Genomic DNA, 15,511 nt, shown 5'->3' with positions numbered 1-15,511 from the left:
GTAGAACCAGCATACTAAATAAAAGCCTTATGCTGCAATGCTGCATAAAACAAGTGTTTAAACATACAGTTTTAACAGTAACAGTAAATTAAACCTACTGCATTTTAAACCAAGAGGTTTCAGTGGCCTAATGGAAATACATGTGTTTTACAGGGATGAAGGTGGCGGTGAACTCAAGTTCTGTTACACAAGCTACACTGCCATAGGGCATTAAACAACAACACTACATATTGCCACTGCAGATTTACTCCCTCTGGTCTTCGTTGCCGATAGATAGTCCCGATGAATGGCTGAGATGCTCTCTTGTCAGGAAAACTGTATCTGGCTGCTGGTATGAGGGGCTCAAGCTTGATTCCAATATTGGGTGAGTGAGCATCACATTGGGTTGGGCGAGTGCAGCGCCCGAATCTAGCTTCTGCAGTTTGGAAGGCCTCTCGCCTGTAGGGGATTCTATTTGAGAGGTCTCGTGGCCACCAGAATCGGGGGTGAGAGGTTCGTGATGAGAAGAGAATGACTCATCGAGCGAAAGGCTCTTGGCTGGGGCACACTCCTTTGCGTGCTTGTCACCGTGAGGAGACTCAGATGTAGGCACGGGAGTTGATGGATTAGTCCCGTTATCAGATTCTGCCGCTGGATTGACCCCGGTTCCAGGGGCTTCCGTAAGCACCCCGCTCAGTCGCTGTTGTTCTTCAATTATCTTCTTCAAATACTTTCCTTGAGCTTCTATTCTCAGTTGTAGCTGGCGCTGAACCTGTAAGCCGCAACGTAAAGTCTACATGAGCTACAGATTAAGGACACCAAAATGCCTCTTTCCACCTAAACTAGTTACGAGTACAATGATCCTCAGGTCCACGACTCATATCCATGAAAAAGGAGAACTAACTAATCGAAGACCTATAGGAGAACAAGTTACGAGTAAAAATAAACGACTTTTCATTATTTTTTGATATGGATGTCAGACACGTGCAAATATTAATCAGCCAAACGTGAATTAACCTGCGTGCTAATTTCCTATAGCGGGAATATATGCAATAACATACTGAGACAGAAAGGGAAAATCTGGGAAGGGATTATGCATCTCATTCAACGCTAAAATGCGCAAGAAAACAAACCTCTAGTTGCTCGTGTAGTCGCTTTTGCACCTCCATCTGCAGCTTTAATGCCTCAGTGATTTGCATTCCACTGTTAACAAGAAGAGACTATTTTTGTCATTAAATATATAAAAATCATAAAGAAAACAGATCATAGGACGATGTCTCAAACCATAGGAAGATCTACAGTTCACCACGGCTATAGAAGTGGAATTCAGATATAGTGCATTCAGATCTAGATAAAGGAAGGAGAAAGAAAACGTCTACTCACGATGAGCCATCCAAATTTGAGATCATATCCCTCGACTCTTTCTTGTCAACTTTTTTCCCTTGTGATTACAAATTACAAGAAATTTTTTCAATTATTTTTAATTGTAAATGAGAATTACTAATATACAGTATTAAATACGTAAGCAACCTACCATCAGAAGAGGAATCAGGAAGGTATTTGGCAAGTCGATATTTCTGGATAAATAAAGAAATATATAGAAGTTACAAAACCATAAAAATTCAGAAAGAAGGCTTCTTAAACGGAATATTTGCAGAAATCAGAATTATTGCTTGTCTACCTGCAAATGGCTCTTTACATGGTAAATTGTAAGCCCTTGCACACCCATGACTCTCAAGACACCTTTCGGTGTAGCCCCTGAACAATCAAAACCAATATTGCAATAATTTAAACTGTGCATACTTCATAAATTTCGAGAAGACTGTGGGAAAAACCAATATGACTAAGAACAAATAAGAATTCAAGGAACTTACGATCTGGGCCACCGAGTTGTGCCACTGCATCAACAAATCGCTCGTGAAGTTCATTTGTCCAACGGAGACGTTGTTTTGAAGCGAGACTTGGATTGTTGTTGAGGTTATTACCCCCACTGATTGGATCCATTGTGCTGGGACCAGATTCTAATGGCTGAATGCCTATAGCATTGCTGTGGACTAAGTTTGAACTAGAAACACCGTTTGGTTGATACATTTCATTAATCTGCAGGCAAGATATAAGCCTCTTTAAACATTAAAACACTAACTAACATGAAGTTTTCATTAGCAAAATAACTACTAAAATGAAGCTTCCACTACATAATGAACTTGACTTTTGATGAACTCTTGTAGTATATTTAGCTGTTCTTTTCATTCTTGATTAGCATTTCTTTCTATTATTCATGACTAATAGATGCAACCTCCTCTTCTCCTTAATACTTTCTCAAACAAATCAAAATTTAGCTTATCCCCATTCGAGGTCACCTTTTAATCTTTTATATTGGACTATTTAGATAATCTATTCCTTTTTTTTTGTTTTTGATGACCCAGGTTTCCCGGCCTTGCTGGACTATATCCTAGACCCCATGAACCCGCACTGAGGCCCATGAGGAGATAAATCGAGCCAATCTAGCTTTAAGACTCAACACCAAAGTGTACACTTCTGTGTTCATACTGGTTCCAAATTAAAATTATAGGAATGTTATGGTAAAACTTCATTTGAAATGATGTGGTAGAAAGCAACGTGCGACTTGAAGGCCACGATCCGTTGTGGATTGTTACATCCACCATTTGATATAGGAATGAAGATGCTTTAGCTTGACATCATTTGTTCTGTTCCGCGAGAACCCTTGTTGGGTTTTCATGGAAATAGCTCATGATGAAGCTCAAGTAGTTAGTTTTGTTTTGGGGGTAGGGATCTAGGGTTAATGCCAATCAATAAATTGGAACAACTTCGTAAACATATCTTCGATATAGAAAGAATCCAATTCGAGGAAGTTTCCAAAAAGTTATTAGACTTGATCAAACTTTTTTGATCCAAAGTGTATCATCCGAAGTCTTAAGAAACACCGAAGTAATGTCTAAACCCAATAATTAAAAACAAACTATCAAAGGATCCCAGAACAAGCACACTCAATATCGAAGTGTAACCCCCACCCTGCCTCTAGAAGCAAGTCTTTAAGAGATGCTTTTCATCCACGAGACCATTCTTCCCTATTGTTTCTACCAAAGTCAAATCTCAGTAAATATCTCTTAAAAAAATATTTACAAGTGAAATTAATTAACTCCTAAATATGAACATGCCCAATACATAACAGACAGCAGAAGTACTCTATTCAAAATTTCCTTCATTTTGTTGACCAAAGCATATGTTCATTTATACAGACTTGAACTTGACAGACATTCTTACCTTCTACCATCAGATTACATTGAAACATTCTGCATAAACCCAACATTTTAATATGAAGTGCTCATCATTCTTCCTCATTCCTTTTTAATATTTGAAAAACCAAACAGCTTATATCAAATCCATTTTACCATTTACACACCAATTCTTTGAATAAGTTTAAATCATAACCACAATTCTCACACTCGACAGAAAATACAACAGATACTCTGTATCATGCACTAATGCTTCTAAAAAAGAGTTAAGCAGTACTTGATAGAAATTGAAGAGTCAAGCCTTTGTTCAAAGACATTAATAACTATCGGATAATTGTTGATACTCATTATTCCATACGTTTATCTACAACTCTCCTCAGCTTAAGTCCTCTTCCCCCAAAAACAGATAAATACCAACCACACTTTAACAGTACACTTTCTGCTATCTTAGCTTCATCCATTCTTCATAAGCACGTGTAATTTTGAATCCTCACATGCCGCCAAAACTAACATCTTTTTGCAAGAAGAGTTCAACTCCAAGCCAAGGCAGTTCTTTACAGTTTACAGTAAACATAGAATCAATAAAACTTACAATTACAGCTGCTTCCTCGGCATAGGAACATTAAATGGTTGTTTCGAATTTCAATTTTGAAAGGCTTGTAAACGAAATGGGAAAAAAATGCTTTGCAAAGGTAATTGCTGAAACCAAGTGAAGCTACAAAATTAAGCAGGCTTCTTAAAACTGAGCATTTAATTTCCATATATAAGTTATCAACTTTACCAAACTGTCACCATATAAACTTCATACCATAATCAGAAGAGTTCAACCCACACTGGTTCGCTTATTTTGCTCAAATAACAAAAGCCTTCTAATCACCCTTTCATTTCAATTACATCGCACTATAGAAGTCAATGACTCAATGGAAGATTATATTTTCTTGGGACAAATTATAAGTTACCACATCGTTAATTACAAGCTAAGCACAATTTAGCCCGTCAACGAAGAAATATAACCCAGAACTGCTTCCCGGTGGCAGCACTTAATTAAAAGAAAAAAAGTTGAACTTTTTTGACAGACAGCTTCCTCCTTTAACTCATTCATCACACATTGCCCTGCACCCCAATACCGAGAGAAAAATTTCTTCACTGCCCCACCTTCTCTTATGTGCATTCACTAAGATCCATACACCATTTCTATAATAACAATCCAATGCATTTTGTGCTTAGAGCAAAACACTCCAACAACTGAGAGTTATCTTTTACTCAGTACCAAATTATTGATTGTAGTCACATGATACAGCTTGAACTATCTTCAAATTTTCCCAAATATCCTTCAAGCATACAAAGCTAAACCATAAATTGGCCTCTATATGTGAAACCCAACTGCATAATTCACCCAAGGTTCAAGCACAACACTAAAAATATGAAATATACAAATGAAATAAAACTAAAAAAAAAAAGTCATCAATGCTTTTAATGTGTATCTTAAAAGCTGCAGAAATAACAATCTGACACTGCAAACCAAGCTTTACATTATAAATAAAATAAAATAAATAATCACGCACAGAATTGCAAGAAATTGTAACAAAAGCTGATAAAGCACAGACTTTGAAGCTCCCACGGTGAAGGGCAACCGAAATAACTAACGTCAAGCTGGGAAATGAAAATTTGGCATAGAAATTCAGGGGAAAAATAAATGGAGCGGAGGAATTAGCAAACGATGTTTGGAAGTGAGAAATCGAGGGGTAAAGCGGTAATTCTCCACTTACAGCGGTTGGGAGAAGTTGAAGAGTGCTCCCTCTCCTTCTTCTTCTTCTTCTTCTTCGTCGTTGCCGATGAGATCTCCCACTTTCTCTCTCTTCAACTTTCTCTCTCTTCTTCCTGTTTCACTTGACAGTGATTTTTTTTGAATTTATGAAATTATTTATTTCAGGGGAAGAAAATGAAATTAATAAAAATGAGAGATATAAACATATGTTTCTTATGAAATTGAAACTGCCCGCGGTCAGATATGTACTGCCCGTGCTCTGCTCTGACTTCTGTTATTGTGCCTTTATAACTTTGTTATTGATACCTCAAACAATTAATTTTTTTTTTAAGGTAAACCAATTATTTGTACTAGAGTCGTTAAAATGAGCTTTATGCCCTGTTAAATTGGTTGGATTTTTAACCCGCCTAACAAATGGCGGACTTGGAGGGAACCGCTAAGCTTGCATATCGTGTGTAGACAGATCAAATGAGAGTAAGTTTCTTTGTAAAAAGTGAAGAGATTTCAATCATGCATCAGATTATCAATAGTTGGAGATTTTAGTAAAAACGCATGAGGTCACCACTAAAACAAGAACCCTAGGTTGGGTTTCGACTGCTTGAATGAAATAAATATCAAATAGGCATTCAAACACAATAATCACCACTATGCAACCACTAAACTACTCTACTCACTCATAATATAAACATAGAACACAAGAACATTCATCAATGTCATCATTCAACAATGTATGAGACAAATAGAAATGAAAATAACTTCAATAAACTAGAATTCAACAAGATAGAGTAGATAAACACAACAATAATCCAAAATATGCAGTAATATCAAAACTAGAACAAAGGAAATACTACAAAAGTAGAAAATACCGTAAACAACACTTTTCTCTACTGTTATGGCTATTGTGGTGGTTCTCTCTTGCCAAAAGGAGAAAAAACATATATTTATAGAGAACTTGCAAAGTTTCATTGCACAATGCTCACGCACCGAACGGGCGTGCCTCTGCCCGTGCGGTTGACAGGCAAGGCACATGTGCGAAGTGCCGGTTCGGAAGACAAGGCACGCTTGAGCTTTATTCATAGGTGGCGCACAGGCGTACCATCGCTCGTGCGTGATCTTGTCTTCACGCAGCAGTGTTCTTAGTTCTAGCCCTTTGTGCGTTGTTTTCTTCGATAATGCTCTTATGCTCCTTTTTATGTGTTTTTGTTCCAAAGTTGTCAACTTTTGGCTTTTGCACATTTTTTTCATTTCCTTCCTCATAAGTGTATTTGTGTTACTTTGAGCATAAAACACATTTTTTAGCTTAAAACCCAAATAATAATTCTAAAATTGGTGCAAGAATGGGTTGAAAATATGTTATAAAATGAGAGTCATCATAGCATATTACCTAAAAAATGAATTTTTAGTACATTAAAAATGAACTATTAATATACTAAAATTAGATATTTATTAGTGGTTCACACTATAATTTGCTTTGATACCTTCAAATGCATATATAATATATTTGGGCTTGTATATGGGCCTTAGTTAAGGATTCCTTCAATTCCATAGATAATTTGGGCCTTAGTTAATGATAATCCTTATTTAATTGGGCTTTATACAGAAGGCCTTTTTTTTTTTTTTTTTTTTTTTTTTTTTTCCAAAGGCAATGTGTGATTATTAAATTGGGCCAGTAGTACCTTGAACTGGTTGGCCGTGTATTCATCAACAAATTATACCGTTGGATCATGGTTTAAAATGGGTGCCGTTTCTTTTAATGAAAAGAAATGATACTATTTACGCCGTTCCGCGTAGAGTAGCTCTATTTGTATAATGTATTCAATTTCATTTTATATACACTGCAATTTCATTTCAACACAATTACAATTTTATTTCAATATAACTACAGTTTCATTCGACATTATACACTCAAATATGTGACACTGTTAAACTATTATTCAGTTTCATTTTACATACACTATAGTTTCATTACAACACAATTACAATATCATTTTGATATAACTACAGTTTTATTGGACAATATACACTCAAATATGTGAAACTGTTATTCAATTTCATTTTATATACACTGCAGTTTCATTTCAACACAACTACAGTTTCATTTTGATATAACTACAGTTTCATTCGACATTATACACTCAAATATGTGAAACTGTTATTCAGTTTCATTTTATATACACTATAGTTTCATTACAACACAACAACAGTATCATTTTGATATAGCTACAGTTTCATTGGACAACATACACTCAAATATGTGAAACTGTTATTCAATTTTATTTTATATACACTGCAGTTTAATTTCAACACAACTACAGTTTCATTTCAATTCAATTACAGTTTCATTTGATAATATAAAAAATAATCTGTGAGACAATTTCATTTTAGATATATTGTAGTTTCATTTTGTAATTAACACGCCAAAAATACGAGTTCTGCTAAGATGTAGCAGCAACCGTTTCTTTATATAAAGAAACAATGTCGTTTTTGAACCATGATTCACAAAGCTTTGTGACCATGGTTCACGATATAACGACTGGTATTCATCCAATATATTTATTCACTATTTGTAGTCTAACAATGGTTACTTAAGGGCCCATGGCCTAGGTTGTTCCGTTCACTAATATTACATCAATACTAACTATTCATTGCTGAATTTGTCCAAAACTATATATCAAGCTTGTGATGAGCTTAATCTATTAAAAACCAAAAATTCATCAACGTAATTTGATATGCTTATTTATTCATATACATTTCACAATAAAAGTATAAAACCAATATTTTTTTTATACCAATAACAAAACCACACTACGACGGTGGGGTTAGTTGGAACATCACAATACAACAATAACTACAATTACTTGTCTTACAAGGAAGGCAATAGACTATATACTAATAGCCTCACCTCCATTGCATGCATAATTATTTCAAAGTCTTACAATCTTATTCCATCTATATATATATGATGATGATTCAGACATTATATTATAATGGTAGAGATTATTTGGTTTAAGTGCAAATGGGTGAATCATCGGAACGGTAGAGCTGGCAACCAGTGTTCTGAATTTCACAACAATTGGTGCAGACTGGTTCAGTCTTTATGTTTGTTGGGCAGATCATATAGGCTGCTTCAGGGTCACAAACCGCCGGACAAGCTGTCTGAGCATTTGCTAATTCCACATTGCTTCCCAACAAAACAATGCCTATCAAATATATATGTAAGGTAAGGTTAAGGTTAAGTAATAATATAATGGATTTATAAATTAAATAAAAAAGAAGGTTTTTTTTTTTAGTAATTGGGGAAGGAAATTTGTATTCATTATCCGGGGTTCGTCTCGTAATCCTAATAAGAAAAGGTCCTTAGAGGGTTGATCGGCTCAAATCAAGAAGGTTAATATGTCACTTTTACTTGGGGTTGAACTTGTAACTTTGTAATTACCAAATCAATAAGGTCCCCGAGTGCTGATTGGCTCAAACCTTGCAAGAAAACCAAAAGGTGCTCTTACGATTAGTCAACCTTGCATTGTAACATTATGGTTATCAAGCCAACAACTTGAGACTTAGTTAGGTTTGCTTTGTAACCCTAGTTGGCAAAGGATCACAATGAGGTCACCAGTTCAAACTAAGAAAGCCAATAGAGTGTACTACTTTCATTAAGGGCTGAACTTGAAACTTTGTGATTATTAAGCTAATAGTTTGACCAACTTGGTAGGGATTACACAAAAAGTAATCTTTTATATATATGTGTGTGTGTGTGTATATATATATATATATAAAGTGTTGAGTATGCAATGCGTACCACACACAAGGAGGACGGTGAAGAAACCAACTTTGCAAACGGGGGCCATATTTGCTCTCTAGACCTTGATTTTGGATCAAAGAATGTAAATTTATGGGATTGATGTTTCTGTATGTATTGTTGAATATGTTAGCCTAACTAGTTGTTCGTATTTATAGGTAAAAAATGAAAGACTCCCCCCCACCCCTCTCAAAGAAAACTAGCTCAATTGGTTCAAATATTAGATACAATTAGAATTACTTGTTAGTAAAAGTAATGTTTTTACTTGACAAGAAACAAAATGAAAATAAACAATTAAAGGCCACAATGCCACATTAGTTAGAATTACTTGTTAGTAAAAGTAATGTTTTTATTTGACAAGAAACAAAATGAAAATAAACAATTAAAGGCCACAATGCCACATTAGTTTAATTAGAATCAAATTTGATAAATGATAATGAGGAGTAAAAGTTCTTAATCAAACGCCACATTTATTTCATTAATATAGATAATCCGGTAGTTATTAAAACGTGTGTACTTCCTCTACTAATTTTTAGGGTTAGACCAAAAACGGAAGATATGAATTTGGCCTTATTGTGAGTATTAGTGTATAAGTATTTGGGAACGTACTGTAGACATGTTGAGGCACATTTTCGATTCACCTCCTCCATCCATCTTCAAGATAATAGTGGTGACGGTTTCTTAAGTTTGAAATTCAAACTTTATTAAAGTGTGTATATACACCAGTGGCTTGAACGATTATATTTTACAAGCTACCTCTTTGTTTGCTTTTCAACTATTGATTTCATTTGTTCAAAATTCTAATTTTAGGCAACACTTATTTTTTTTTTTTAAATATGGAGTATAGGTCCTATTTAATTTTCGTAATGGTATTTGGTCCCCTATACTATAAACATACATGCATGTTATTCGCCCTTTGAGAGTAAGCAGAAGTTTTTAGAAATTCCCATAGAAAACAGGTTTGTGATTTTACATAGAGTAATAATACACATGAATTGATTGTTGGCCTATTGAAACAATAGTTCTAATACAGAACAATTAATGTAGTTTGAAAAAAATCCTAATTTTCAGGGTAGTTCTCATGTTAGGAGAAAAATCTAATTCATTATTAACATAATTTTAAAGTACAAAGAGTTTTTTTTGGGAACTAACAGTTAGTGTCAGTTTTACTGAATAGCTAGACTTGATCACCTATTTATTGAAACGTTAATTTAGACAATATCTATTTGGGCAAACAACACGTACTTTCAATTTCTACCTCATTTTTTATTCACAGCTTACCTGGCTTGTTCTAATTCATCAAAAAAAAAAAAGAAGAATATATAGCTCAGAATTTTTATTTCTCTCTTTCTCTTCTATCAATAAAATCATAACACCTGATGGGAGTTTTTACTCCATTGTTGTCCATATATCATTTTCCTTTTACATATAGGGTGGGAATTACATCAAGTTGGGAACAACCTAAGCCAAGTTGGTTAATTAGACAATTGGTTTAGTAACCACAAAGTTTCAATTAAGTTCAATTCTCCATATATAGGATTGTTTTTTTTTTTTTTTTTGTTTTTGTTTTTTTTGTTTTTGTTTAATCTGATCAGCTATGGGCAACCTAAGCAGATTTATCTCTTCGTGGTCCTTTGCAGGATACGATCACAAGGTGAGCTTCACCCGGAACACATCTTCATGTAGTGGTTGTAAACTTTCTCGTAAATAAAAGGAATTGCATTGTTGGGTGACAACATGGATAGTCGAGTCTAGCATCACGTCATCGAGACACGGTGACTGCTGACTGCTACGCAAGTATAATGAAAAAGCTCTCGGCATGCTTCACACGCACATATTCCACATTGATGAATGCATTGAGGATGGATTTTTGTTTAATTTTTTTTTCTTGTTTTGTATTCAAATGTTAGGGGATGGAAATAAGAATAATAATGACTTTTTTGATTATATAACAAAACTCCTCGTCTCTCTTCTCTCATCCACCTCCATTTCACCCAGAAGCTATGCAAAACCCTAGAAAATATGTCAATGGGAATGGTCTAATTTTCTTTGATTGGTTTTCAATTGTTGATTTACATCTGTTCTAATTTCTAATTTTGGCAAGAATTTCTTAACCTTACTCAGTTTATCCCTATAATATTATTTCACTTTAAAAAATAATTATACTGTTATATTATGACATTTAATTATTAGAATCAAATTTGATAATAAGATATAATGTGTCAAATTAAACTTTATATTTACTTAATCAATATAGACTATCGGACGTGGTAGCTATCAAAACGTGCACAACCACATCTTGGACCCTCTAACAAGCTGCTACCTCTTTGTTTAATTTTCTTTAATTTGTTTGATTTTCAACCATTAATTTTCAAGTTTTGAGGTTGACCCTTGAATTGAACTTCACTAGGAAGCATTTTTTGAACATGGAGTATCATATTTATTTTAAAGATAAGTGTCTCTAAGGCTTAATACATGAGACCTACATTTGGACAACTTAAGTCAGTTTATTTCTTTGTGGTTCTTTACCGGCAAACATCACAAGGTTAATACATTCACTTTTCACTATGGGCTACGGGTTTCCTTCGTTATTAAAAAAGAAAAAAAAAACAAAACAAAGAGACTTCTGTTATGTTTGAAGAGAGCCGCACTATCTTATTCACACTCCATGGGTCCATCCTATTTAATTTTGTTAAATGTATTTTATAGTAACAAATTAATGAATATGAAGCACTTGAAGGCCAAGAGTCCGATTCTTTTCAACGTTGTATAGGGTCTTCCTAGTGTAATTTATCTTTTTAAATTTGTGTGGTTTGCGAGCTTTTATACAAAAACGCAATTTTCTTAATACACCTAAACCATCGAGTTATGGCTATTGGTTTCCCTTCACCCCAAAAGAATTCCATATTGAACCAGTTCAATTGAAGCTCAACTCAATTCACCAATCACGGTCATATTCATGAAGGGTGTGTTTGGTTGGTGGGTTTAGGCATAAGGTATGGGTATTAAAGTGATTGTAATTGTTTGGTTGAAAGGTTTTTAGAATATTACTATGGGTTTGGAACCCCATTAATTGGAAAATTCATACCCTAATAAAATAAGGGTATCATTCCCCTTCCTCATTTCTTCCCTAACTATTAATAATCATTTTCATTCCACCCTACTACCAAACATGCAAGATACTTTCACCAAAACCCATTACCTTTACCAAGTATTTGATACCCATACCGATTCCGATTCCCATGTGCGAACCAAACACACCCTAAATGTTACATATATTTGTTAATGCGTTTATTTGCGGTGTAAACAAGCTAGCAAGCTAGATTTTGTCTGCCTAATTATAGTTCTCGATCCAATAGATACTATACATCAATACAATAATAATTACAGTTTGAGTCCAACATATAAGAATAAAACTTGTAATTAGCGAGCAGATAGCTTCGACAAATTACTTGTGTTCGTGTTCCGTAAGCGTTCGTTTATATTCGTTTATTAAGGTAAACGAACATTAACAAATAAAATTTAGAGCTCTGTTAATAAAATTACTGAGAATTTTAATTTCAGTGTTTAGTATCAATGGAAATTGGAAAGAAATAAGAATTATAAAGATCAAAATGCCACACTTATTATTATCACATCATCATTATTAATCTTAAATAACAAGTAAATTTGTGTCAAAGTTATAATGCAATGCAGTTGTTATTTGGACAATTTGGATATAAACTTGCATTACTAGAATATATCTAATACCTCTCAAATTTACCTAATTAACCATGCAATGTTAAGCATCGTAATGTAAGCTCAAATCCAAAAAACTTTATAAAAATAAAAGTATACAACTTAGTTAATCATAATAAAATGTTAATCTTTTTAAATGCATACATCCAAAAATATCATAGAAGGGTAATTTTCTCTCCAGGTTTTTTTTTTTAAAGGTTAGAAAAGAGAAGGGTAATTTTGTCTCAATGACATTTTTTCTTCCCAACCAATGCGGAATTGAAATACCAGGAGAGCTATGAGATTCTAATTCTATGAAAATGTCAGAATTGCAATTTTGCATAATAGCAACTCCCTCCAATCAAACGAATGAATTCGTTTGCTTTCGAAATTAGGTGAGAGTAAAATTTTAATTCCCTCTAACCAAATAGCTGTAAAGAGTAATTAGGGATAACAATAGTAAGTTAGGATTTTAGAAATGCTCTTGGGGAATCACTATGTGGATGGTTTTGTCTACATCTGGTGTCTACACGAGTGGTTCAAGTTGTTTCTGAGTGGTAAATTGTAGATAAACATATATGATTGAGTCTTGACAACCGTAATGCTAGAGTTTCACTCTCTTGTAAGGGTGCTTGTGAGAACCAAACACTGATCCTCCCACATAATAAACTGCTAAGTCAATGTGATTTGTCTCTCCACAATCCTATCGGGCCAACATATAGAAACCCTTAGGACAAGAGATTTTGTCTTTTGTGGACAAGATCTATAGGTCATATTTTAACGTTTTTCTATTAATGTTTCCAATTATGGTGGAAGTTTAATATGACCATTATATTGTGGTTTGTAACCGTAAATTGCAAAATGGATCATTGATCACCTCCATGAACGCCGATGAACATTGCATACCCGGGCACAAGCGATGCCAAATTAAAACTTAGCATTTGCGCATTCCTCCTCGAATTCAAACAGAAGTAATAACAACCCAAACAATTCACGTTTAACAACAACAAAACCACACTACAATGGTGAGGTTTGATTACAATGAAGGTAATAGACTATACTAGTAGTCTCACCCCATACATAGTTATTCAAAAGAGTCTTACAATCTTATTCCATCTACATTGATGATTGAGACGTTATTATTATTATTATCGTTGAGATTACTTGATTTAAACATTTGAGGTGATACGACCTCGCAAAAGACATAGTCTAAGTGCAAAGTGGTGAATCATTGGAATCGAAGAGTTGACAACCGTTGTTTGTAGCTCGACAACAATTTATACAATCGGGCTCAGTCCTGTCATTAGGTGGGCAGATCATATAGGCTGCATTAAGATTGCACTCCAGGGTGCAAATCTGAGCATTTCCAAGCTCCACATTGCTTCCCAATAGGAAAATACCTATAAAATACATACAGGTACATTTATGTAAGAATGTATAAAACGAAAAAGGAAGACTCTTTTATTGCAACTATATATTATCATATTGTACATTTTAACATATTTTTTTATTTAAATTAATAATAACATAATGTTTTTCGTGCATCACACGGGTAATTAAAACACTCATGGTTGCAGCGCTAAGCGCTAGTCGGGCATCAAATCGAGGAGCGCCTAGACAGCCTAGGCGGGTGCCTATACGGCTAACTAAAAAAACAATGCATGTGTGTGGAAGTGTATATATATATATATATATAATGAAAAAAATTAGTATGACCGAGCCGACCGGATTAACTCGACCCAAATGGACGAGTTAACTCAGCCAAGTTAGGCGCTAGGCGGTCGAATTAGGCATTAAGCTGGCACCTATGAGGGAAATCGCCATGATTTAGAGGCGCTTAAACAGATTTTTTCAACAACAAAAATTTATATCTAAAAGTTTTGAGGATGTAACGCACCACACACAAGGAGGACCGTGAAGAAACCAACTTTGCAAACGGGGGCCATATTTGCTCTCTAGACCTTGATTGAATGTAAATTTATGGGATTGAAGTTTTTGTATGTATTGTTGAATATGTTAGCCTAACTACTTGTTCCTATTTATAGGAAAAAAATGAAAGAGTTGCGTGTGATTAAAAGAAGATATATACGAATTGGAAGACTTTTCCCCCCTCTCAGATGTGAATTTAAGAAAACGGGCTCAATTGGTTCAAAAATTAGATTCAAAGTCGTAATTATAAACAAATATTTAATAATAATTAGAATTACTTTTTTTTTTTTTTGAGTTCTACTGACTCGATTACAATGTAGTATCTGTTCATAGCTACTTTCTCAACCTACTGAAGCACAAAGAGTCAACAGATGCCTCCACTGAGGCTCGGACCTACTCCCTTCCACATGGGAGTGTACACCGGTGCCGCTTGACTACAAAGTTTTTGACAATAATTAGAATTACTTGTTAGTAAAAGAAATTTTTTTATTTGATAGTAAACAAGAAACGAAATAAAAATAAATATAAATAATTAAATGCCACATTAGTTTAGAACGAATCAAATTTGATAACGAGGAGTAAAAGTTCTCAATCAAACGCTACCTTTATTTCATCAATATAGACAACCATATATGATAGCTATTAAAACATGTGTATTTCCTCTACTAATTTCTAGGGTTAGCATAGCACCCAAAAAAAAAGGAAGATTTGAATTTGGCCTTATTGTGAGTATTAATGTACAAGTATTTGGAGACATATTGTAGACATGTTGAGGCACATCTTCGATTCACCTCCTCCATCTGTCTTCAAGATAATAGTGATGACGGATTCTTAAGTTTCAAATTCAAACTTTATTAAAGTGTGCATATCCATCAACCACTTGAATGATTTGACAAGCTATCTCTTTGTTTAATTTTCTTTGTTTGCTTTTCAACTATTGATTTCATTTGTTCTAATTTCTAATTTTAGGCAACAATTTTTTTAATCTAATGCATATGCTTTGATGGAGACCTTGAATTGAGCCCCACAAGGAAGCTTTTTTTTTTTTTTTTTTTTTTTTTTTGA

At 34.2% G+C, this 15,511-nt stretch overlaps 1 protein-coding gene and 1 long non-coding RNA gene across 2 annotated transcripts; both read right to left on the bottom strand.

Moving 5' to 3' along the window:
• Positions 1-15: 15 nt before the first annotated feature.
• On the bottom strand, positions 16-5,154 carry LOC116019458 (myb family transcription factor PHL7-like). The gene is made up of 7 exons (XM_031259667.1): positions 5,006-5,154; positions 1,854-2,079; positions 1,661-1,737; positions 1,514-1,556; positions 1,363-1,420; positions 1,113-1,182; positions 16-751 (listed from the first exon to the last, which is right to left on the bottom strand). The coding sequence occupies exons 2-7, from the start codon at positions 2,068-2,070 to the stop codon at positions 245-247; spliced, it is 972 nt and encodes a 323-aa protein (XP_031115527.1). The 5' UTR covers positions 2,071-2,079; positions 5,006-5,154; the 3' UTR covers positions 16-244.
• An 8,331-nt stretch (positions 5,155-13,485) lies between these two features.
• On the bottom strand, positions 13,486-14,524 carry LOC116019433. The gene is made up of 2 exons (XR_004098718.1): positions 14,415-14,524; positions 13,486-13,917 (listed from the first exon to the last, which is right to left on the bottom strand). It is a non-coding gene; the product is annotated as an uncharacterized LOC116019433 (long non-coding RNA).
• Between the last annotated feature and the right edge of the window lie 987 nt (positions 14,525-15,511).

Source organism: Ipomoea triloba, chromosome 5 (assembly GCF_003576645.1).
Source record: "Ipomoea triloba cultivar NCNSP0323 chromosome 5, ASM357664v1".
Classification (NCBI taxonomy): domain Eukaryota; kingdom Viridiplantae; phylum Streptophyta; class Magnoliopsida; order Solanales; family Convolvulaceae; genus Ipomoea; species Ipomoea triloba.
The sequence above is the reverse complement of the archived record's forward strand: the minus strand, read 5'-3'. Positions and strand labels throughout refer to the sequence as shown.